Consider the following 24,514-nt stretch of genomic DNA (forward strand, 5'->3'; position numbering starts at 1 on the left):
CTTTTATTGACAATATGAATGACACAGATCCGATTTTTTCAAATCCGACCCAGGCCGTTTGGATATGTGGTCCTAATTCCGATTCCTATCCGCTCTTTTCATATGCAACTTCAGTCTGAACCGCCAGGTCGCATTCATCCGACTTACACGTCATCAACAAGCCACAAACGTCACTATTCTGCGCTGAAGTAGGCGGCGGGTCTCTCAAAAAAAGTTACAACAACATGGCGCATAATCACGGGCGCAGATAGAGGGTGGGACTCGTCCCACCCAGATTTAAATTCACCTCGTTCGGTCCCCCCCCCACTTATAGGGAGGAAAAAACGTCTATGCTGTCTTTCTTTGCATAAGGCAAACCTCACGGAAAAATCAAAAGACTAATTACCATTCGGTTTATTGAGGTGCACAGCAGTGTATACATAGTTGCAACAACTCACGTAAAACAAAGACTGATATTCGGTTGGTTGAGCTGCGCAGACTGCACAGGTTGCGAGCTCGAGCTTGGTTGCTATGGTTACTAACAACAAGTTTGACAGGCATATCGGGGTTGGGGTTGGTTTGCTGGCAGCTTTGTCCCCCCCCCCCAGTTTTTTGTCCCTCCCAGTTCAAAAAACGTATCTGCGCCCCTGCGCATGACATCAATGCGAGGGACGCTTCGGGCTGTGAAGGTTCTGAATCTTCTCAATGGAAGGACACAGAGGTTAGGGAGCTGATTTCCATTTGGGGGGATGCAGCTATTCAAGCTAGATTGGATGGGTCATACCGCAACCGGGCGGTTTTACTTCTGTAAACACTGGCCATGCTCACTGCGTGTGACGTCGTCGTATCCTGCAATGCGCATGCGGAACACTTTTAGGTCGCTTTTCGTTCATACTGAGGATCACATACAAGTCGCATATATTTGTTAATGTGAACGACCTCACAAAAAAATCAGATTTCACAAAAAAATCGGAATTGAGCATTAAGCCTTGCAGTGTGAACGTAGCGTTTGACTTCAAACCAAAATGTGCATCTTTCACTTCTGTTTCCAACCGTATGCTGCACAATGGGGTAGCTTGGACAGTCTCCGTAGCGGTTGGGGGTTAAAAGTCGGGGGGGGGGTGTCAAGGTTGTTGGTCAAAATAAAATTTTCCATTATAACTCAAAAACGGTTGCCGATAGACAGATGTTTACTATGAGTATATAGGAACTCCCATATGGCCTTTCATTTGGCACCATGATCTTTGACCAGGGTTTTTTTCTAGAAAAATTTAGTATGAGGGCGCTCACCCAGTCAGTGTTTCTGTAGGCTTAAATTCTGTTACTGAAAGTGTGTTATGTTTACAGTGAAGGACTGTGTGCACTTTATTTTTTACTTAATACAAGAAATTAACCTCCTAAGACCCAAGCTGTTTTTTTTACATGCATTTTTTATTTCTTTTTGCTATTTGGGCTCATTAGAACCTGATTAGAATAAAAACTAAGCATCATCTTTAATAACTGGTGACTCTAAATTGAGCGTAGGTGTGAATGTGAGTGTGAATGGTTGTCTGTGTCTATGTGTCAGCCCTGTGATGACCTGGCGACTTGTCCAGGGTGTACCCCGCCTTTCGCCCGTAGTCAGCTGGGATAGGCTCCAGCTTGCCTGCGACCCTGTAAAAGGATAAAGCGGCTAGAGATAATGAGATGAGATCATCTTTAATAAGATGTACTTTTTGAGAAAAAGTATGTCCACATATGTGGATTCTTGTTCTGAATTTCTAAAAAGTGCTGTCCACAGATGTGACCGCTAGGCCCTAGGAGGTTAATGGATTCCAACATTTTTGCCAAAATGGTATTTTATTTTCCATTGTTTCGGCAGCTTCAGCATCATACTGTGAGATTCTGTTCAAATTGTTTTTTTTCTTCTATGAAGCCTGAGCCATTTATTTTATTAGTTTATAATTATTGTTTAATTTAGTCTTCAGGAGAGACTGCCTGCACACAGTACTAGTATTAATAGTTTTTTTTCTTACATGAAAGCTGAGGCATTTATATTCTATTTTAAGGTAACTTCATATTGTGCTGTGAGGTTCTCTGCACTTTAACTTTTGAACCAACAGGTGCATTTGGATAAGTAAAGCCGATTTTTCTGCATTTTTGTAGTCCTGGTAATCTTTTATATTGGTAAAGTTGTTTATAGGACCATTTCTCAGTGTCTTTGTTTTTTTAATCAATAGTTTTTCAGTAATAACATATCACTCAGTTTTAATCACAAAAAGAGAAAATCGCAACAATTTCTTGCAACTTTCACTTCCTCCCGCAATGTAATCGCAACAAAAACCTAAACACCGCAACTTTCATCGCAATTTTTTTGGAAACCCCCGCAACATCAGACATTTTAGCCCGCAACAATCACAAAAAAGGCCCGTGGAATCCTGGGGGACTGAAAAAAGAAGGAAGTATGACCACGATTATTTAAAGTTTGGATTTTCATGGACTGGATCTGAAGATGCTCCACTGCCACAGTCTGCCAAGAGGTGCTAGCTAACGATGCTATGAGATGTTTAAAATGTGTAAAACAAGATGTTTTAAAAAGCACAGATGTTTAAAATGTGAAAAAGAAAAAAATGTGTACAACCATTTTTTTTAAAAATACGAATGGAACATTAAGTATAGCAACAACAAAAATTGTGAAGGGGGGCGCTGTTGTTTATTTGCTCTCCGAGGGGGCGTTGACTCTCCCACACTTTGAAAACCCCCGTATTAATACATTGATCTTGTTTAATCTTACCTCTGCGTGTTTCCTCTTACTCAATTGGTTTTACATCCCATCCTCCAATCTCGCGAGAGCAGCCGCGACAAACAACAAAACAACATGTCGCCTCAGTCTGGAAAACGCCAATTCAGATTGTTTTTGCACCATCTGGCGGTGTATCTACTATGATTGGAATATTTTTGGAGTAATTATAACGTATTTGATGATCAGACACATTGTCACGTGGTGTTGCTGGGATGTTTTCACCGAGAAAAGATCGTTTTGAGAAAGATTGCATGTTGTGCAGTAGCGTATAAGTGCATGGCCCAAGTGTGACTTGGGGTTCAATCGGTAAGAGGGCGCAGCGCCCCTGTTCCCCGGTTTAGATGAAAGCCTGTTTGACCTTGAAAGGTCAAACTCAAGGTCATGGGTTTTCAAAGGCTTTAACTTTAAAATGGTTCATGATAGCTAGATGTTTATCGTTATCAACGTTATAAGAAGTCCCGTATGGGCCGCCATGTCCTTTGACCTTGAATGACTTTTTGAAATGTCAAGGTCATGGATTTTCATAGGACTATAACCTGACAGCTGTCTCATCTCGCCTCGTCTTCATCCGGTTATCCGGGGCCGGGTCGCGGAGGCAGCAGTCTGAGCATGGAAGCCCAAACTTCCCTTTCCCCAGACACCTCGGCCAGCTCCTCGGGAAGAGCACCGAGGCGTTCCCAGGCCAGCCGAGAGACATGGTCCCTCCAGCGTGTCCACCTGACAGCTGATGATTGAAAAATATCACGATTATCAACATATAGGTATAAAATAAGTGCTGGGCGAGGTTTGTTTTGCCTGAAAACACTTGTTACACACTGAACTAATGCCATTGTGTGCTTAAGGGTCGTATCTCACTGGGCTGCGACTAGTTGGAGACACAACAATTGCGATAAAATATGCGAATTAGCAACAGTTTTCACTTGGAATCACACTGAATTGATATTCGCATGTTTTATCACAGTTGTGTCTCGAACTAGTCGCAGGCTGTCGCAGCCCAGTGACATACACTCGCACTTCCTGTCTCCGGAAACTGACTCGAGAAGGGTTCGTGACGGCTTTGCGACGCACTTGCGGCTATTTTGAGAGAAATTTTGTCGCGCAAATTTTTTTAACATGTTCAAAATTTCAGCGACGAAGGAGCGACACTTTGCGAGGAAATTGAGAAGCCCCGTGAATGTTTCAAGACACTTTTGAAACTCTCTCGCGAGTGACGTTCGCAAGCTGTCGCAGCCCGGTGAGGTACTGGCTTAAAGGGCTGATGACACGGACATGACTCTATGCAATTTCTTAAATAAACTATACAACATGGCAAACATGTTAGATTTCTGTTATAATTACGTGAAAAGAAGCTGTTGTTACGCGAATATCCAACTTTTAATTGCACAGCGCAAGAAAACTGGGTCCGTGGCTCGCGGCCATATTGTGACGTCAGCGGAAGAACACGCTGCGGTTCACTGGCTGTTCTACTCTGGTTCTACTCGATGGAAATGGCGCATGAAAACGCCGGTGAACTCTCTAGTGCTAGCTCTTCCTCTTCTGGGAGTCTAGGATTGTGTTGATCTCTTCCGAATAGAATCTGATAGCCTACCCTCTTTACCCTTTGCCTTTTGTTGCTAGGCGGCAGTTACACGAAAGCCGCAAGCTTTCACAAGCAAATACATGACTGATATCACGCCGACTTTATGATTACATTTATGATTATCATGTAGAATCTATAGCTCTACGTACCTTTATCTTATGTCATTTCACAACACATGTTCTGACAGGAGGACTGTCTTTGGATCCGGCATAGCTACTAGTAGACCCCCTCTGGAATACTGGCAGTGTTGCCAGATTGGGAGGTTTCCCACCCTGTTGCCAGATACTGCTGAAGTTTTCCAGCCCAAAATATGTTCAAAACCCACCAAAATGCACTTAAAACCGCCCAACTGGGCGGGAAACCTCCCAATCTGGCAACACTGTATAGGCACTGCTGATGGTAGTAACACACGTTTGTGCTGAACTGAACACCCAAGAGATTCCTTTAAGCTGGGAAGGGTGTCAAAACAATCCAAATCAAAGTGTTCAGAGCACAGGACGGATGTTGGTGAGGGCTCCCACTTGTCACGAGTGCGCCTGACTTGCTTCACCCACTTCGCATGCAGCTCGGGATCTCTGGGAAACTTGAATAAACTTACCCCATCCTTGTAGGTTTTGGAGCAAAAGCCGGCAACAGAACGCGAAGGCATAATAACTATATATATATATATATATATATATATATATATATATATATATATATATATATAATGTAAAATAATGTCTAATAAAAATACTAATAATGATAAACTGAACACCTGTCGCATCAACAACAAACTGGTAAGTTGGGAGGAAGGTTCTTTTGCTGACGTCATATAGCTCCTCCTCCTCTTTTGTCTCCTGGGTGCTGCAGCCCCGTCAAATTTGCCCAAATAGCCGCGTTTTTTTATCATAACTTGTAAAATAGGCGCCTTCGTGAATTAATATATGGATCATCGGGAATTACTTTTTGTTATAAAACATCGCCAAAGATGTCAAAAACGTGTCATCAGCACTTTAAGAGTAGATTTGGACTTTAAGATTCCAGTATGTTCTCTCCAGACCTTTTTATTAAAACGTAATGTTTTCATTTATACACAGTTTTATATTTTATATATTGTCGAGTGCACTTAGTTAATAATGGTGAACTTTCAGTGATTTTTTTTTTTTTCAAGGTGACGAGGAAATGTCAGGGAATTTAAAAGAACCCTAAATGACCCTGAACAAGAATGGCATTGTTTCTCCGATTCGTCCAACGATCGCCTGTCCCATCCATCTACTGGCTTATGTAAACAGCTTTGTCGAGCATTCTTTGAAACCAGGGTGTCAATTTTCAAACTCCATTTACTCCGAGAGCATGTTGGTGTTTTTGTGCGCGCTCAAAGGGTGATAGACTGCAGGGCTGCATATCTGACACGGGTTACAGCAGTGTGGGGGGGGTTTAAAACATGGTGAAATTAAAATGTTTTTGTTATACAAAGTTTTATAAAAACTGCCGAGTGTGTATGGATCTCGGCCAGAGTAAATGTACAGCATTTTAAAGTTTGGTTACCTCCGAAAATGGTTTTCATTTTGATTTCATTAAAAACCTGGAATGTACAGATTTGTCTGTCTAAAAGCACGTGTGGTGTATTGAGTTCAGCTGCGTTCCGTTTAATATGTAATGATGCAAAGCTTGTCTATTTATCTCAAGCTTTATGCATAGCGTCCACAGAGTAACTCTCTCCCGTAGAGCCTCAGTATGCCTTTTCTTTGCATTTCGAATCTCGAAAGCACGACAGTGACGCACTTAGTCACAGCAGAATTGCATCATGTAGGTGGGGTAATGACTAACCCTTCTTCTCGTAATAACTACACCGTGTTCTTGTAATAACAAGTAGTGTTTGCTACACATCATGCATGATGTATTCTGACTGTCAGCTTGTTCTTGTTCGACAAATGATTTATAACCTAATGTTTAATCTATATCTGCAGTCTCTTTAGACCAGGAGGCCACAACTGTGGAGCTGGGCGGGGTCGGAGTCCAGCACACCATTATGATTCCTGCCCACTCAAACGTATCTACATTACCGTTCAAAAGTTTGGGGTCACCCAGACAATTTTGTGTTTTCCATGAAAAGTCACACTTTTATTTACCACCATAAGTTGTAAAATGAATAGAAAATATAGTCAAGACATTTTTCTGGCCATTTTGAGCATTTAATCGACCCCACAAATGTGATGCTCCAGAAACTCAGGCCCTGTTTACATTATTTCAAATCAGCGGATCATCAGATTAACATTTTTAAAACGATTCGCGTACACACAAAATTTCTGTGCCCGCAACAAAACCGTTCCCCGTGCACACAGCAACGCCAATACACGGATACGCTAATCACTAGGGCTGTAACGATATGCGTATCGAAATCGCGATACGCAGAGCCACGATCCGTATCGCGATACAAGAAGGCAGAATCGCGGTACACCCTTTCAAACTTCTCCTCAGCCCAAAAACAGAGGCGCTTCCAAACTTCAATTTATGAATACTTAACTTTTTATTTAAATTACATTTTAAACTTACTTAAATTACTTTTATTTTTTTATATCTATTAGTAAGTCGTTTTTTCGCCGACCTGCAACAATCTTCTGCGAGTCACGCAACGTCCACACTCGCCACTGGCAGAGCATTCATTTCTTTTCAGCGGTCGCCATTCTGGTTGCGACGCGGGGAGCGAATCTGTAAACAAGCAGCTCATTGGCTGGCTAGGTGTGCCACAAGCCAATCACAATCACTTGACCGGAAAGGCATGCAGTGTTGCCAGATTGGGCAGGTTTAGGTGCTTTTTGGCTGGTTTTGAACATATTTTGGGGTGGAAAACGTTAGCAATCTCTGGCAACACTGAAGGCATGTCTGCTTGGGCGGAAGCCTTCTGCGGCAGTTACATTTTGACACGCGAGCAACGTTTCACCATAAAAATTCCGTAATTTCCATCTGTTTTCCGCGATCACAGAAAATCATTGGCCCTATGAGAGTGAGACAGTGAGAGAGCCCCCCCCCCCCCCCCCCCCCCCAAAAAAAAAAAAAAAAAATCTTAACGGATTTACACGATTTGGAAAAATGACTTTTTCAGAACCGAAAAAAACAGAGCTTCCGGCTCAACAGTATTATTCTGAGAAATAAAACAATCTTTGGATATACATTTGTTCATTTTTGCATACATATTACTCATTCTCTGCAGTGGTCTGAATTATTTGTTATTAAATAGTTAATGTAAGTAAGTAAATGTTAATAAGTCAAATTTACTACTTTAAAAAAACATTAAAAAAAAATCGTAGGCGTATCGAATCGTGGGTCAAAAATCGCGAAACGAATCGAATCGTGAGTTGGATGTATCGTTACAGCCCTACTAATCACATGACTAATTAGACGGCACGTCACATGATCCCAGTGCATATCGGGCATGCGCAAGTCACTCACCACTTGCAAGTGGAAGGATGTCGTTGTAAAAAAATGAAGTATGCCAGTCTGTTATCGGCGGTACTGGTACTACAATGACGCCTTTTTTACACCGTGTATGGCTTTCGTGTATATGCTAGAAGGATCTAACAGTGTTCGGTACACTCTTCACCTCGCAGAACGGCCGTTTTTTGCGATTACAACAAGACTATTTAGTGCTACGGTAACCAACACACTTCCTGTAGTGCTCATTCACTTAATGACTTCCTCAACACACTTCCTGTATTGCTCATTCACATGACCAACGTGGCATGACCAACGCCAGCGAATCAGGAAGGTGGATGTCGCAGTGACGTCGTCCAATGACGACGTCAGCTAGAGCTCAGCACTGCGTATCCTCGTTCCTCAATGTTTACACAGCACCGGATCAGATACGTACTGGGTTGAATACGTGGGCCCTGGCGGATTCAAACTGTTCCGCCTGTGGAGTCGTTTTCCGGCGTTTTAATGTGCACGGACAGTGCACCCGCAACGACAACGATACGGATACGGTCTAATGTAAACACCACCTCAATCTGCTCAAAGGAAGGTCAGTTTTATAGCTTCTCTAAAGAGCTCAACTGTTTTCAGCTGTGCTAACATGATTGTACAAGGGTTTTCTAATCATCCATTAGCCTTCTGAGGCAATGAGCAAACACATTGTACCATTAGAACACTGGAGTGAGAGTTGCTGGAAATGGGCCTCAATGGAGCACTTGCATGTGACGTCACAGCCGATCCAGATTGTGACAGACGCCATCTTGTCGGTCAAACGCCATATTTCCTACTTCTGCTTCTACCTTTTCTTCTGGAAAACCCTACGATATACAATTCTACTACAACTGCTGCGGCTACAAGCTCTCCCTACCTGTGCACGTTTTTTATGTTTTTTGTGTGTATTTTTGCGTGTTGTTCATCTGTACCGGACTTCAATATCCACTACAACCGTATGGACTTACTGGACATTGGTTTCCAGCAGAAAATGACGGTTTGTAGTGATTTCCATCGCATGCACAACATTCCGGACGAGAAAAAAAAAAAACATTCCGGACGAGATAGCGAGACCAGCGGGGTCTCCGTGGATTGTTATCGGAAGCAAAGCGAAGGAGGCGGCGCCGGGAGCGGAAGCAAAAGCGAGGCTGCAGAGCCGGCCTGTTGACTAAGCTCACAAAACAGCCACTCAAATCTCCACTGCTAAGCCTCTACCTCTCCAACGCCAGATCCATGTAAACAACATGGACGATTTGGAATTACAGCTGGAATTACCTTATTCTATTCTATAATCGGCTGGTCAGTGCTATACTCAATACTTAAGTGACTTACCCATCCAATGAGGATTCTTGTTTACAAGATGCCACATCTGAGTCGCTGACAAATCCTGAATTTCTGTAAAGATAACTGTCCAGAGATTTATAGGCACGCAGTGCTTCACCACTGAACAGCGAGGGAAAGTTAATGAGGTAATTATGCACGTCCGGGTATTCCGCTGACAGTTCAAAATCCGGTCGTGAAAACTCCGTCCGGTAAGCCATAAGGGTCACAAATCTGTAGATCATTTATTTTAGACATATATCTAGTTTTCTGTTCATTAGAAAAATGAGCCGTGTAGTCCGTCGGTTGAAATTGATCCATTCTGTACACGAGTGCAGCAGTATTCAGCGGTGTTTTTGACCGACAAGATGACGGTTGTGTACTTTCCGGTCACGTGACTGCAAGATCTCTATACACCTATGGAGATATTGCACCAAAAACCAGACATTTGCAGCTAGAATAGTCATTTACCACATTAGCAATGTATAGAGTGGATTTCTGATTAGTTTAAAGTGATCTTCATTGAAAAGAACAGTGCTTTTCTTTCAAAAATAAGGACATTTCAAAGTGACCCCAAACTTTCGAACGGTAGTGTATCTATATCTCAGCGGTGTTTGTGCAGGGAACTCGTCAGACTCTGAGCAAGACCATACCAGAGTTTTAACCCCTTGTGTCGAGTAATCTCATGTCTGCTGCTGATTTTTCCTTTCGTTTATTTGCCTAAATGTTCTCTTTTCTGCTTTTTACAGTACTTGATCTTAAAACTGGAGAGACCAGCTATTGTACTAAGCATCACCTACGGCAAATATGAGAAAACGCACGTCTGCAACCTCAAGAAGTTCAAGGTGTTTGGAGGCATGAGTGAGGAAAACATGACTGAACTCTTGTCCAGGTGAGGGGTAAATCAGGAATTAAACACTTTTTGGTATTCTGTTATAGAGAATTAATCAACACATGGGTTGGATGAAGCGGACTTGCTGTTACCGTCCGGCGTCGAGTTATTTTTCCAATATCGCCACTCCCTGAAGTGTTTTATTAGCGCTGTTCGGATCGAATGAGCGAATAGTTTTTTTTTTTTTTATGCATCTCGTCAGCGATAAAACTCTCGCATCCAGACACCAATAAAGTTACACCGGAGCAGCAAGTTTTTCAAGTGGGTTATATTTTCTGTGATCCTGGATGTTTCTTCATGTGGTTATGCGATCACGCTCTGTTCAGACATGACTCCGGAAGTATTTCATGTTTTGGGGAGGGTCACTGAGAGACATGCTACAAAACTAAATACAGCAAGCAGTAGCAGCAAAAAAAAAAAAAAAAAGTCAGATGACCACTGAGTTTGGTGGAAAGGAGATCAGCCGGTAATTTTCTCAGAGGAAAACATTGACGGGGAAAAAAAAAAATTAACTCGGGATAGGAATTTATGCCACAATTTTTGTTACTTTATATCACAACTCCAATTTTTAATTTGTTAATGTCTGACAATTTTCAGATTGGTTACGTTTAACGCGAGCGAAGTTTGTTCTTGTTATAGCAGTATATCAATCATTATCTTATCAAGCTCTTGGTTTCTTTTGGCGTTAGTAAGCAGAAAAAAAATGCAGTTTGTCGTGTTACTGAAAAACCAGGAATTAGAAACTCCTCAGTGTTGTAAACTTTCCTGATCGTCACAAAGTACGGACACTAGTGACTCCTTTTGTAAACGTTAAATAAATCTCTCCTTACAGAGAGCCTCGCCATATTTTAGTTATTCCACAAAATCGAGTCGTACATTAGCTGATGGCGGAGTTGCGATTAGGGATGGCGAAAACTAAAAATCTTGACCGACCACCGAGCGTCATTAGCCTGTTAAAGTCGGTTAACCTGTGAGTTTAAAATTCTAGAATTGGAATTATTATAGGGATGTAAACGGCGCGCCTTTTGGCGGATGCCGCCCTCTCCACGGCTGAATCGCGCAGATCCGACCTTCCTTTCCCAAGGGGGGGGGGCGTTGGAGCGTCTGACCACAACTTCATCAAAGCAAATTCTGCATATAAGCAAATGCCGCCACAGTCCACGAAACACAGGAAGTACAAGCACGAGAAGAAAACAGCAAATCAGAAAGCCGCGCCGAAGCCGCGCCAAATTTAATGTGCGCAGCCCCCCGATCCACTGCCCTCCTCCCACACCCCCCCCACGCCTCATGGACTGCAACGGCACCCGCCTATTTAGTAATTTTAATACAGAATCCACCTTGAAATTACAATCAGACACCCCCCCCCCCCCCCCAAAAAAAAAAAAAAAACCGGATTTACGCGATTCAAAAAAAAAAAGTCGGCATCTGCGCCTTTAGTTTGCGTGGAGAGATATGATCTGCAATAACATGCATTGTTGGCTACAGACCGAAACATACTTTCAGAATGCACTGGCCAAGGCAGGACGAAACTCCATGTGCCTTCTAATAATAATTAAAAAAAAAAAACAGAATAGTAATTTGTAAGCTAAAAAGCCTGTGTCTACACTTTTCTCTCGCCGAGTGGCAGCGGGAGGGCGGGACATGACTGAATAGGTGTTTCTGATTTGTCAGCTGTCGTCCTGACACCGCATGGCATGCCCCAAGCGTTTACAACACGGAATTCCAAGTCCTCCGCTCCAAAATCGGCAGCTTTAAAACGATTGATTTTATTTTATTTTTTTAACCGACAACCAAAAAAAAATTAACCGGTTGACGTTGATTTGGTCAACCACCGGTCAAACGGTCATCGGTTAACATCCCTAGTTGCGATAAGCCATGTGTGATGAGATTGAGTGGAATAACTGTTTCGTTCTTTCCACATTCACCGGATTTTGAGAAATGGAGCATTTTTTTTTTTTTTGAAATTTGATAAACTTGATACAAAACGTCCGACAAAATCATTTCCGCTTCGCCAGACTTCTTAAAAACCTATCGATGGCTGCGAGAATTGACTTCACTGTTTTTGTAGAAAGTGTTGTCTTGCTGTCGTGCTTTAGACATTTATTTAATTCTTCCTTGGACAATTCACTTCTGTAATTTTCAAACAACTTTGAGCTTTTGAACCGGTCTAAAAATTTTCAACAAATTTTAATGCTTAAATATGAAGAATGTAAACAAACAGGCGAAATGACAGGAGCAATTTGTGAAAAATGCGATGATGATTCTTGGGGGGAAAAAAATGCGTCCTTTCCATCGAATACTTTTATTCCATATTTTGTTGCTTTTAAAATTTTTTTAATGGTTTTGTTTGAGTAGTTTTTATTCTGTCCTCTGTTGTTTCAGCAGCACGCAGCGCCATTTAGTTTTTCCTCTACTCATGGTATATGGGTCCGTCTCAGAAACTGGTCTCTCATTTGGGACATTATGGTTAAAAAAAATAAATTTTCTAATTTTTTTTTTGCATTTACCTAACAGTCAATGTTTCTTTTGTCATATTTAATAAGAATAAAGATAGTGTCTTGCTTTATCTGGCCTCCACTGTGGAAAATTTTTTTGATTACAATTCAAATGCTTTTGTAAAATTGATTTACATATAAAATAACTACAGCATGAAGAATTAAAGCCCCTCCTTCACAGATGAGTGAAAATATTGAATAAATTTCCTCTTTTTGATTGCTTGGGTTAAAAATGTCAAGTTATGATGACTGAATTGATTATTCACTTAAATATGAATGATATGATGCATTTTGGGTATTTGATATGGCGAAATAGGACACAATGGAAAAATCACGAACACACCGGAAAGATGAGAATAACGGCGGTGGTAAAAGAACAGCGACTGTACCGGCTGAAGGTCGCGCGGGTCTCTGCTGCCGCGCACGAGCAACGGGACATCACTACCACACCGGACGGAGCGTGAGGCGGAGGCGGGGGTGGGGCAAAATGACTGGCCGTAGATTCTATCAAAACTCCGATCTAAATTGACCATGGTTGCAAAATATCGGCCAAAAATACGCAAACACTACGAAATATGAAAGTGAGATGAAAAAGAAACATTCTATTGCCTTATACTGCAAGACTAAAACAAACTAAAACTGTCAAAACTCACCTTTTCAGTGATAACGTCCGAACAGATCACCCGCGTAACAGAGAGACCGCAAATGGAAGCACGATCAACTTCTAACTGCTGGAGTGGAAAATTCCATTCTACACATGCAAATTGTTAATTAATGCGTGTCCTTCCCCGCACACAAATAACACGCTACGGTAAAAAATAGACCACAACTCATTTTATAGCTCAGAAATTCATACAAGACCAGCTACCATCGTAACATATTCTGTAAGAAACATATTCTATACCTAACGTTCAGCTTTCGTTTTAAAAAACAAAATCGCAGATTTATAACTAAATTTTTATACGGCTTAGTGATTTTAAGTTCCTACTTTTGGTGAGGTAGTGACCTTGACCCTGAGGCTTTCCGTTTAGATCAAGACACACGATCGTATTGGTTTTGGGTTTGCGGAAAATGGAGTTACAACGGTGATCAAATATTTTGCATGATGCTTTATTCCGGTTATGATTATTCTGTGAGCGCACCGATCCTTAGGTGTATAAAGTTACAACTTAAAATACAATTAGTGATAACTGTAGACTTTTCAGTGGACTACAACCTTTTTAAGGGAATGCGATGGAGTCGACCGTTTATCATGTCCCAGATCAAGCCGCCATTTTTCCACAAATTTGCAGAATTTTTGCCAAATTTTGAATATTCACATCTGTATTATTTCTTTCATCATTTTATTTCAAATTGAAACAGACATCACCATCCAAAACCGTGTAGTTTATTGACTGAGAGTATATTTAGTGGCGTACCCCTACAGTACCCAGTTTCTGAGACCCATATGTGCTGATAGCCTTGTAGTAGAGTAGCCAATCAGAGCATGTGAATGTGGAAATAACAATGAATATACTTTCTCTTAAAACATAAAAAAAAAAAAAAGTGATGTGGAGTGTCTGCCATCCAAGTATAATTTTTAAAAATTTTTTTAAACAAGAGAATCACTATTGAGCGCATTAATACAAACCTGTGATGTAAATTACACCCGGCACTACTGTCGGAGCCGCTGTTATAGAAAATTAATCAACAACTTTCATCCAATCAGCTTCAAGAATTCAGCAACCCTGTGGTATAAACATAATCACTTGCTCATATCTTGGCTTCATGAGAGCTTTTTTTTCCTTTCGTCATAGTGGCCTTAAGAATGACTTCAACAAGGAGACTTTCACGCTGAAGCACAAGATCGATGAGCAGATGTTCCCTTGCAGATACATTAAAATAGGTGAGTGAGTCACTAAAAGAGTGACGACAGAGGAAACTCAGCAGGGTGATGCACTCAGGATCACTCGGAGCATTAATGATGGTGCGGAAAATCAAGCCGAGTGGCACGTCTTTACAGTGTGAGTGGGAAGTGGAACTTTTTTTTTTTGTATAAAACCATTTCAGCGTTTCATTGTAAATTGCATTTGAGGATCTCTCGGCTAATCGACTTTCATCTGAGCCGCTACAGAGAGATGCTGCCCAGGACTAGCTGAAAAGCCAGTTGTAAACATATTTTATTTCCTTTGTGCACAAGACGAGCATTAAGTATCACGCTCACATCTGATAATTTGGCAGAGTGAAAAATGGGCATCTCAAGAGAGCACCTAGGTGCATTTCAGCTGCTCAGCATGTCAAGATATTTTTACATAGCCTTGAACTGCTACTGGTAGCTTATTGACGGTTCATCAGTTAAAGATGGACCAATTTTTATTTTCTTTTTTTAAATGAAAGTATGTCCCGTTACACACTGTTTCACAAGGGTAATTTTGCACAAGGCCATCTGTCTACAGCAGAAAAAAATAAAATAAAATAAAACGCGTCTGGAAAAATCCCAAGGGAGTCTGGAGCCAGATTCGTGACGTCACCTGCGGAAGCGCCAGCAGGCTGCGCGAGCTTTGCACGGTTTCAGTGCACAGCCTGTGTAGACCAAGCGCTCCCATTTCTCTCTCATTGTCCGGTCTTTTGGGAAACGATGAGTACTAATCCCATCAAGATTGGTGTTGCTACACCCTCCTACGATACATCTGTTAACCATTTTAATAATTACACGATAACGTTGAAGTAGTTTGCAGAAAACCACCAGGTCGTTTTCTCATAAACAAACCAGCGCTGGCGTAGGATTCAGAGGGAGGCGTCCCGCACGCGACGTCACGAAAATCAATGTTTGCCGGGAAATCCAAATGCTAAGTTTTTTCAGAGGCGGACCAATTCGCCTCAAATGGCTTGATTTCAACTGGATTTTTCTGGTATTGCGCAAGGTAAAAAATTGCAGAGAATGCAGAATGTTACAGATATTTGACCAAAGTTTAATATAAAATAGGAGAATTACACTGATCTTGCTTTACCCGGAATTTACCCGTGATATGCACTTGAAATTACAAGGTGCGATGGAAACGTTTTGAGTCCATTCCTGTTGCAAATGAACAGTGTGGCACGGAAGCTCTTTTATCAAGTAGCGTGAGCTATATATTCCTGAGCGTTTCTGAAGCTCAAGCACAAGCAGCTCTTTCTGCTGCGGCTGAAATAAAACTAAAGGCTGAAATATCTTGTTTAATTCTGTGTCTGCGTGGACTTGGGCGTGTTGACTGCGCATGTCGAAGACCAAGGTGACGTGATAATATCACATGGAGCGATGCAAGCTAGGGATGGCGAAAACTAAAAAAAAAATCTTGACCGACCACTGAGCCTCATTAGCCGGTTAAAGGAACAGTCCACCATACTTCCATAATGAAATATGCTCTTATCTGAATTGAGACGAGCTGCTCTGTACCTCTCCGAGCTTTGCGCGACCTCCCAGTCAGTCAGACGCAGTCAGACGTGCTGTCACTCCTGTTAGCAATGTAGCTAGGCTCAGTATGGCCAACGGTATTTTTTGGGTCTGTAGTTAGATGCGACCAAACTCTTCCGCGTTTTTCCTGTTTACATAGGTTTATATGACCAGTGATATGAAACAAGTTCAGTTACACAAATTGAAACGTAGCGATTTTCTATGCTATGGAAAGTGCGCACTATAATGACAGGCGTACTAACACCTTCTGCGCGCTTCGGCAGCGCATTGATATCTGAGCTCCGTATCAATGCGCTGCCGAAGCGCGCAGAAGGTGTTAGTACACCTGTCATTATAGTGCGCACTTTCCATAGCATAGAAAATCGCTACGTTTCAATTTGTGTAACTGAACTTGTTTCATATCACTGGTCATATAAACCTATGTAAACAGGAAAAACGTGGAAGAGTTTGGTCGCATCTAACTACAGCCCCAAAAAATACTGTTGGCCATACTGAGCCTAGCTACATTGCTAACAGGAGTGACAGCTGTCTGACTGCGTCTGACTGACTGGGAGGTCGCGCAAAGCTCGGAGAGGTACGGAGCAGCTCGTCTCAATTCAGATAAGAGCATATTTCATTATGGAAATACGGTGGACTGTTCCTTTAAAGTCGGTTAACCTATGAGTTTAAACAGGGATGCAAACGGCACGCCTTCTGGCGGATGCCGCCTTTTTCACGGCTGAATCGTGCAGATCCGATTTTTTTTTTTTTTTTTTTTTTAGGGGGGGCATTGGAGTGTCTGAATAATTTCATCAGAGTAAATTCTGTATTAAAATTACTAAATAAGCAAATGCCGTTACAGTCCATGAAACATAGGAAGTATAAGTATGAGAAGAAAACAGTAAATCAGAAAGCTGCGCACGTTTGCGCGGAAGCTGCGCAAATGTGCGCAGCTTTCTGATTTACTGTTTTCTTCTCATACTTCCTATGTTTCAACTGGGGCAGGAGGGCGGGACATGACTGAATGGGTGTTTCTGATTTGTCAGCTGTCTTCAACTGGGGCAGGAGGGCGGGACATGACTGAATGGATGTTTCTGATTTGTCAGCTGCCGTCCTTACACCGCATGGCATGCCCCAAGCGTTTATAACACAGAATTCCAGGTTCTCCGCTCCAAAATCGGCAGCTTCAAAACGATTAAATTTTTTTTTTTAACCGACAACCAAAAAAAAATTAACCGGTTGACGTTGATTCGGTCAACCACCGGTCAAACGGTCATCGGTTAACATCCCTAATGCAAGCACAGCAAACCATGCAAATTTAGGTACACACATTCATGCGTACATGATTGATGTGTATTTTATGTGAAACACATGGATTTGTTTGTGTTTTGGAGCGATGAGTGTAATGATCACGGGTTATTGTTTAAACAATTGAACTGAATGGTGGTGGGTTGGGTTTTTATTTTTTTAACCTGGGTATGTGTTTGACAGTTGTATTGATCACTGAGAGCATTGAGTTGGCATCAAGTTGGTTCAATTAAAAAGAAAAAAAGAAAAGTAGCATCTGATGTAATAAACTACTTTTGCAATATTGGTAGAGTTTAGCTTGCTACATTTCTTCTTCAGTGCAGTGAAGCTTTATTTCATGTCGAGTAACCGGTAGCTACAGCGAGTTGGCCTAGTGGTTAGCGTGTCCGCCTCTCGATCAGAAGATCGTGAGTTCTACTCACGGTCGGGTCATACCAAACACCATCATAAAAACGGTACCTATTGCCGTCTGGCAAGGCACGCTGCAATGCAGATGCGAGTGGGGAGTCAAACTCTCGCGGTTACCAGAGGACACGCCAGTGGAGGAAATAATTATTTGATCCCTTGTTGATTTTGTAAGTTTGTCTACTGACAAAGAAACGAACATTCTGTAATTTTAATGGTAGGTTTATTTTAACTGTGAGAGACAAAACATCAAAGAAAATCCAGAAAATAACTTGATATAAAAGAGATATAAACTGATTTTGCATTTCTTTGAGTGAAATAAGTATTTGAACCCTCGAGCAAACAAGACTTCGTATTTGGTGGCAAAACCCTTGTTGGCAAGCACAGCGGTCAGACGTTTCTTGTAGTTGATGACCAGGTTTGCGCACATGTCAGGAGGAATTTTGGTCCACTCCTCTTTGCAGATCATCCATACATGCTAACCTATACGGAATGTCCGTATTTTATACGGATTTGATTCAATAAACGTAGTATACGGGCGTACAAATAAAGTTATATGGATTCTTTAAAAAACTTCAATATTTATTTTGAGCTATAATCAATTCCCACGATGATAAGAGCGCATAACATTCATTTACAAACGTACTGTACACCACAGACAGCACAAACAGCCAGTAAAGAGTCTTATGAAATCGCGCGTTATCTTGTGGTAGCGAGACTTCGTTCCACTTCTGATCATGCGCACACCGCATTGCGAGAATCCCGCCAACCGGGAAGTAACATTTTGTTTGAAACGCGTATTTCCACCTGAGCGACTTTCACTAGCGACTGAAAAGATTCTGAATGGGCACTCCGGCAAGATCAACACAGACACTTGCTGTGACATGCAGCCTAGTGAGGTATTTGTGCAGACTGCTAAAAAAAGCTGTCATGGAGTACAATTCAGAACATTAGAGTGACACTTTGTGTTTTCATCGAACATTGGAGCTTTGTATTCATTCTGAAGGTTTATTGTTTTTAATATTGAATAAAAAGTAACTTGGATATATCATTGTTAATTATCATTCAAATTTTAGGTAAATTATTTTAATTTGCATCTTATAAGGATTTTATAAGGGAAATGCGGATTTTGGAGGTTAGTTATACAGGTTTGATTGACCAAAGGTTGACATGTATGGATCATCTCTAGATCATTAAGGTTTTGAGGCTGTCACTTCGCAACTCTGAGCTTCAGCTCCCTCCATAGGTTTTCTGTGGGATTAAGGTCCGTAGATAGTGATGTCATGCTCCAGTAGTTGCATGTATACTTATTATGCTTTGTTCTTTTCTAGATGACTAATCCGTCATCCTTTTCTACTTGAATAAAATGAAGTAAAGAGGAAGAGAGTTGATCGTCTTTCTATGACGGATTAGTCATCGATACACTGGCCGACGGGAGTGCTAAACGGATTCCTCAACAAGAACTCCATCTTGATGATAACAGACCCTGCACAGGCAGGAGACGGCAGTGGGCGGGTGCTGAAGAAAGCGTCTCCCACAGCGTGATTTGATTGGACAGCGTAGATAAAAAAAAAAAAAAAAATAATAAAAAAAAAAGTCATCGTGTCAGGTAGAAGATTGAGCCATGCCGAAACTTACATGTCCTGTGGAGGGATGCACCTGGGAGTCTCAGGACCTCGAAGCAGCATTCGCAGCAGCCCTCACTACAGCGCTACAGATGCATGACAAGGCAGTGCATACAGCATCACCTCCCTCCAAGCTTAAACTGGATCCCCCCAAGATTGACTCAGGATGCAACCCAGACCAGTGGTCAGCCTTCACCCGACAGTGGGCGATGTACAAGACAGGGATGGCCATATCAGTTAACCAAGCATCAATAGCCTTGTTCTACTGCTGCAGTGAGGACCTTAGGACTGATGTTATGCGAGACCTGCGTTGTGATGTTGCTGGGATGCCAGAGGCTGATCTACTGAGTGAAATCCGACGTCTTGCCGTGAAAGAAGAGAGCATTTTGGTCCACCGCATTAAACTGGGGAAGATGGTACAGCCTCCAGGTGCAGGCATAAGGACTTTCCTCGCCAGTCTTAGAGGACAAGCAGCTCTATGCCAGTTCACAGCAATGTGCCAACAGCCAGGCTGTAACCATATTTTTGACTTCAGTAATGAGATCATCAAAGATAATCTTGTTCGGGGGATAGCAGATCCTGAAATACTCGCAGATCTTCTTGGGGACACAAAGACTGATCGCACCCTTGAGGAGATAGTTGCATTCATCGCACAGAAGGAACAAGGTAAAGCAACCAGGAACGCAGTTGGTGATTGTGCAGGCATGGTTAACAGTATGCAGAAATCAAGCAACTCATCTCCTGTTACTGGACGGTGTTGGGCGTGCGGTGGTTCAAGTCATGGTCAACGGAACGACAAGGTTACAAGGTCAAAGAGATGCCCTGCCTGGTCTTCAACATGTAACAAATGCTCAATAAAGGGACATTTTACAGCATCCTGTAGTAAGTGTTCGACCTGTAAAAAGTGGGGACATAGAGACAATACATCTAAATTCTGTGCCAATAGTAAGGACTCAAAGGACCAAGCTGTACATCGAGAACACAAGGACAAGGTTAACGCATGTCAAGCAGAGGATAACCTTTCTGCATTTGAACAGTTGTGCACCTTAAGTCTTCATGGGAAAATCCAGCAGCCAGAGATCGGCAAGACACCAGTAGCCCACCACATATATGAGGAGAGATGGATCGAACGTCCATCAAAGCCCCATCCCACAGTTGTCGTCGACTTAGTCCCACTACCCGAAGACCAGAGTGAGTTAGGCTACCCTATTAGCAACAGTTCAGGATTAAAGAGACTCTCCATACCTATGGTAGCTGACTCAGGCTGCCAGAGCTCTGTGATACCCATTCAGACCGCATTTGCCATGGGATACAAGAGAAGCGACATCATGCCTGTTAAGCTTAAGATGCGTGGGGCAATAATAGAAGATTTGGGAATTGAGGGCGGCATCCTTCTACAAATTTGTCTCGCTGACATTGCCGGATCTATGAAATCATCAAAACATTTGGTGTATGTGTCTACAAAGATAGAGAAGGCATTTTTGTGCAGAGAAGCCCTCGAGAACCTTGGAATTGTCCCACCCAACTTTCCTGAGATACCAACCAGCCAACCCCCTGATCATGTTTCGTCCATTGAAACCCCAGATGACTCCATCTGCCATTGTCCTCAGCGGGGCCAGTCACCTCCACCCTTACCCAAGTCTCTACCACCGGGGTTGACAGCAACAGAAGAAGACTTACCAGCACTCAAGGCATGGCTCCTCGATTATTACGGTAGCACAACCTTCAACGTGTGCGAGCATCAACCTCTCCCTATGATGAACTGTGAACCCTTGCAGTTGCATGTTGATCCTGAGGCAAGACCTGTAGCTGTACACAAGCCGGCCCTTGTACCAATTCACTGGCAGGACAAAGTTCTGAAAGACTTGGAACGTGACGTTAGAATTGGAGTCCTTGAAAAGGTCAGCCCCAATACACCTGTAACTTGGTGTTCACGGATGGTCGTTGCAGCAAAGGCAGATGGGAGTCCGAGACGGACTGTTGATCTGCAGCCACAGAACAGACAAGCAGTCAGGCAAACACACCATGTGCCAAGCCCGTTTCATCTGGCTGATCGCATTCCTCAGAATACAAGAAAGACAGTCACTGATGCGTGGAATGGCTACCACTCTGTGCCAATTCGAGAAGAGGATAGACATATCACCACCTTCATTACCCCATGGGGCAGGTTCAGATACAAAGTTGCACCTCAAGGCTTTCTAGCTAGTGGGGATGCCTACACCCAAAGATTTGATAGCATCATAGCAGATTTTCCAGACAAGGTGAAATGCGTTGATGATACTTGCATGTGGGCAGGGTCTATAGAGGCTTCTTTCTTTCAAACCTGTAAGTGGCTGGATTTATGTGCCCGCAATGGAATAACCCTCAACCCAAAGAAGTTCCAGTTTGCTCAGGAATCCGTTGAATTTGCAGGCCTTACAGTTACATCCACCCAGGTTAAGCCAAGCAAAAAGTTCCTTGATTCGGTTTTGAACTTCCCAACACCTAAGGACATATCTGGAGCTAGAGCATGGTTTGGACTTGTCAACCAAGGAGCCTATGCATTTGCTGTTGCGAAACAGATGAGACCATTCAGACACCTTCTTAAGCCATCAACACAATTTGCTTGGACAGATGAACTGAACACTCTCTTTGAGCGGTCAAAGCATGCTATCATATCAGAAATGAAGAAGGGTGTTAGGCTTTTTGACCCAGCCCGTACAACATGTCTCTCGACTGACTGGTCGGTTGATGGAATAGGATTCCTCTTAAGACAAAAGTACTGTCAGTGCATTTCCAAAACTTTGACATGCTGTCCTGATGGTTGGAAACTTTGTCTTGTTGGCAGTAGATTCACAACACCAGCTGAGAGTCGGTATGCCCCTATTGAAGGGGAAGCCCTTGCCGTGGCTTATGCACTGCATCAAACACGCTACTACATCCTTGGATGTTCTGACCTCATTGTGGCTACAGATCACAAACCACTGCTGAGAATTCTCAATGATCGCTCCCTCACTGAGATAAGCAACAGGCGCCTCCTCAATCTTAAGGAAAAGACACTAGCATACAGGTTCACTCTTGTACATGTGTCTGGTGCGAAGAACAAAGGACCTGATGCGGTCTCACGCTATCCTCCCCCAGACAAGACCAGAATGGACACAGAATCCTTGCAATCATCAGAATCACCTACCCTGTCAACCTCAGGCACAGAGGACTTTGCTGATGACAGCACTACCCTCGCAGAAGCATTTACAACGCTTCACTTTATATCTAACATCGTGACATGGGACATGGTCAAGGAGGCCACAGCTTCCGATGAAGTCCTACATGATCTCATGAATATTCTGCAACATGGTATGCCTTCTAAGTGCCTGGATCTTCCAACAAGTCTGCGTCCCTTCCATCGTTACGCCCAAAGCCTCTCTTGCGTCGATGGCGTGATTCTCATGGGTCAGAGGATTGTTATCCCCACCTCCTTGAGGAAGCATATCTTATCATCACTTCATGCAGCACACCAGGGTGTCAATAGCATGTGTCAAAGGGCCGCAGAATCCGTTTTCTGGCCGGGTATTACCATAGATATAAGCAGAGTCCGAGAAGAGTGTGCTCACTGTCACAGAATTGCCAAGTCAAATGCTTTGCAGCCGCCTAGTGACATCGTTCCTCCAGATTACCCATTTCAGAAAGTGTGTGGTGACTATTTCCTTCACAACAATATTGAGTATTTGGTGCTAGTGGATAGATATTCAAACTGGCCAATGGTGTTCAGATCTACTTCAGGTGCAGATGGTCTGATAAAGCACCTGCGTGAATCATTTGTGACATTTGGGATCCCTGAGGAGTTAACGTCAGATGGAGGCTCTCAGTTCACCTCAGGCAAGACTCAGGAGTTCTTGATGTCTTGGGGTGTCCGCCATCGTCTCACATCTGTTGCTAATCCTCATGCCAACTGTAGAGCTGAAGTTGCCGTTAAGACAGTGAAACGAATGTTGACCGACAACACCGGCCCCACTGGTTCCCTCAACGTTGACAAATTTCAAAGGGCCATGCTTATCTATCGCAATTCAATAGACCCAGAAACTAAAACCTCACCTGCTATGGTGTTGTTTGGCAGGCCGATTCGTGACTCCATCCCAATTCCCTTGGGTAAATACTGTCCTCACAATACATGGCAGGAAACCATGCTAAACAGGGAGGTGGCTCTGGCAAAGCGCCATTCTAGAGAACATGAAAAATGGTCTCAAAATACAAGACAGCTGCCTCCACTGAGAGTTGGCGATCATGTTTATTTGCAAAACTTAGTTGGCAATCACCCGCGCCGCTGGGACCGCACTGGGGTGGTTGTTGAGGTACGTCAATTTCACCAGTATGCTATTCGTGTGGACGGTTCGGGCAGGGTAACACTCAGGAACCGGCAACACCTGAGAAAATTCCAGCCATATCAGCCAGCACCCACCAAGCTTGATTATGCAGTTCCCAATAATGTAGTCCCATACACTGACTCTACCTATCCTGCACATTCACAACCCTCTGTTGTGAGGACATCTGTGCAACTTCCACCTCAACCTGCATCAGAATTGAATGTGGAACCTGTATCAACTGAACCAGATGTTGCCCCTCCAGAGCAGACCCCGGAGACACAACCAGTTGTGGACTCTACCCCGTCACTGCCAGAGACATCACCAGCTAAACAAAGTGTTAAGCTACCACTCTCCTTGAGGCGTCTTCTACCTTACAACAAGCCTGGTGCCAAGGAAGCTGCACTCAGAGAGAAGCGTCATAAGGATTAGTGTGATTGTGTGTATATCCCAGGGTCTTCGGTGGGTCACAATAATACCCCCCCTGGAAGAGAGATGAGGTCTCTAGTGTGTGGTGGTCATTCATAAACTGTTGTGTGTTTAGACTTTGTGTTTGTTTTAATGACTGTTGGACAGTAAGGAAATTGTTAGGACTAAAATTTGTTATTTATTTTATGTGTCAAGTTTTCTACGTACCTTTTAAAACTTCTCCCTGGGGAAAGGAGATAGATAGTGATGTCATGCTCCAGTAGTTGCATGTATACTTATTATGCTTTGTTCTTTTCTAGATGACTAATCCGTCATCCTTTTCTACTTGAATAAAATGAAGTAAAGAGGAAGAAAGTTGATCGTCTTTCTAGTCCGGAGACTGGCTAGGCCACTCCATGACCTTAATGTGCTGCTTCTTGAGCCACTCCTTTGTTGCCTTGGCTGTATGTTTTGGGTCGTTGTCGTGCTGGAAGACCCATCCATGACCCATTTTCAGTGTCCTGGCAG

General features: G+C 42.9%; 1 protein-coding gene across 1 annotated transcript in view; it reads left to right on the forward strand.

Annotated features, from left to right (window-relative positions):
* The window catches only part of mkln1 (muskelin 1, intracellular mediator containing kelch motifs), a 168,116-nt gene that overhangs the window by 27,376 nt on the left and 116,226 nt on the right, over positions 1-24,514 (forward strand). Inside the window, exons 3-4 of the mRNA XM_060903331.1 lie at positions 9,854-9,996; positions 14,288-14,376. Of these exons, the coding sequence (XP_060759314.1) occupies positions 9,854-9,996; positions 14,288-14,376 (232 nt within the window). The remainder of the gene's footprint in view (positions 1-9,853; positions 9,997-14,287; positions 14,377-24,514) is intronic.

This window comes from Neoarius graeffei, chromosome 21 (assembly GCF_027579695.1).
Source record: "Neoarius graeffei isolate fNeoGra1 chromosome 21, fNeoGra1.pri, whole genome shotgun sequence".
Lineage (NCBI taxonomy): Eukaryota > Metazoa > Chordata > Actinopteri > Siluriformes > Ariidae > Neoarius > Neoarius graeffei.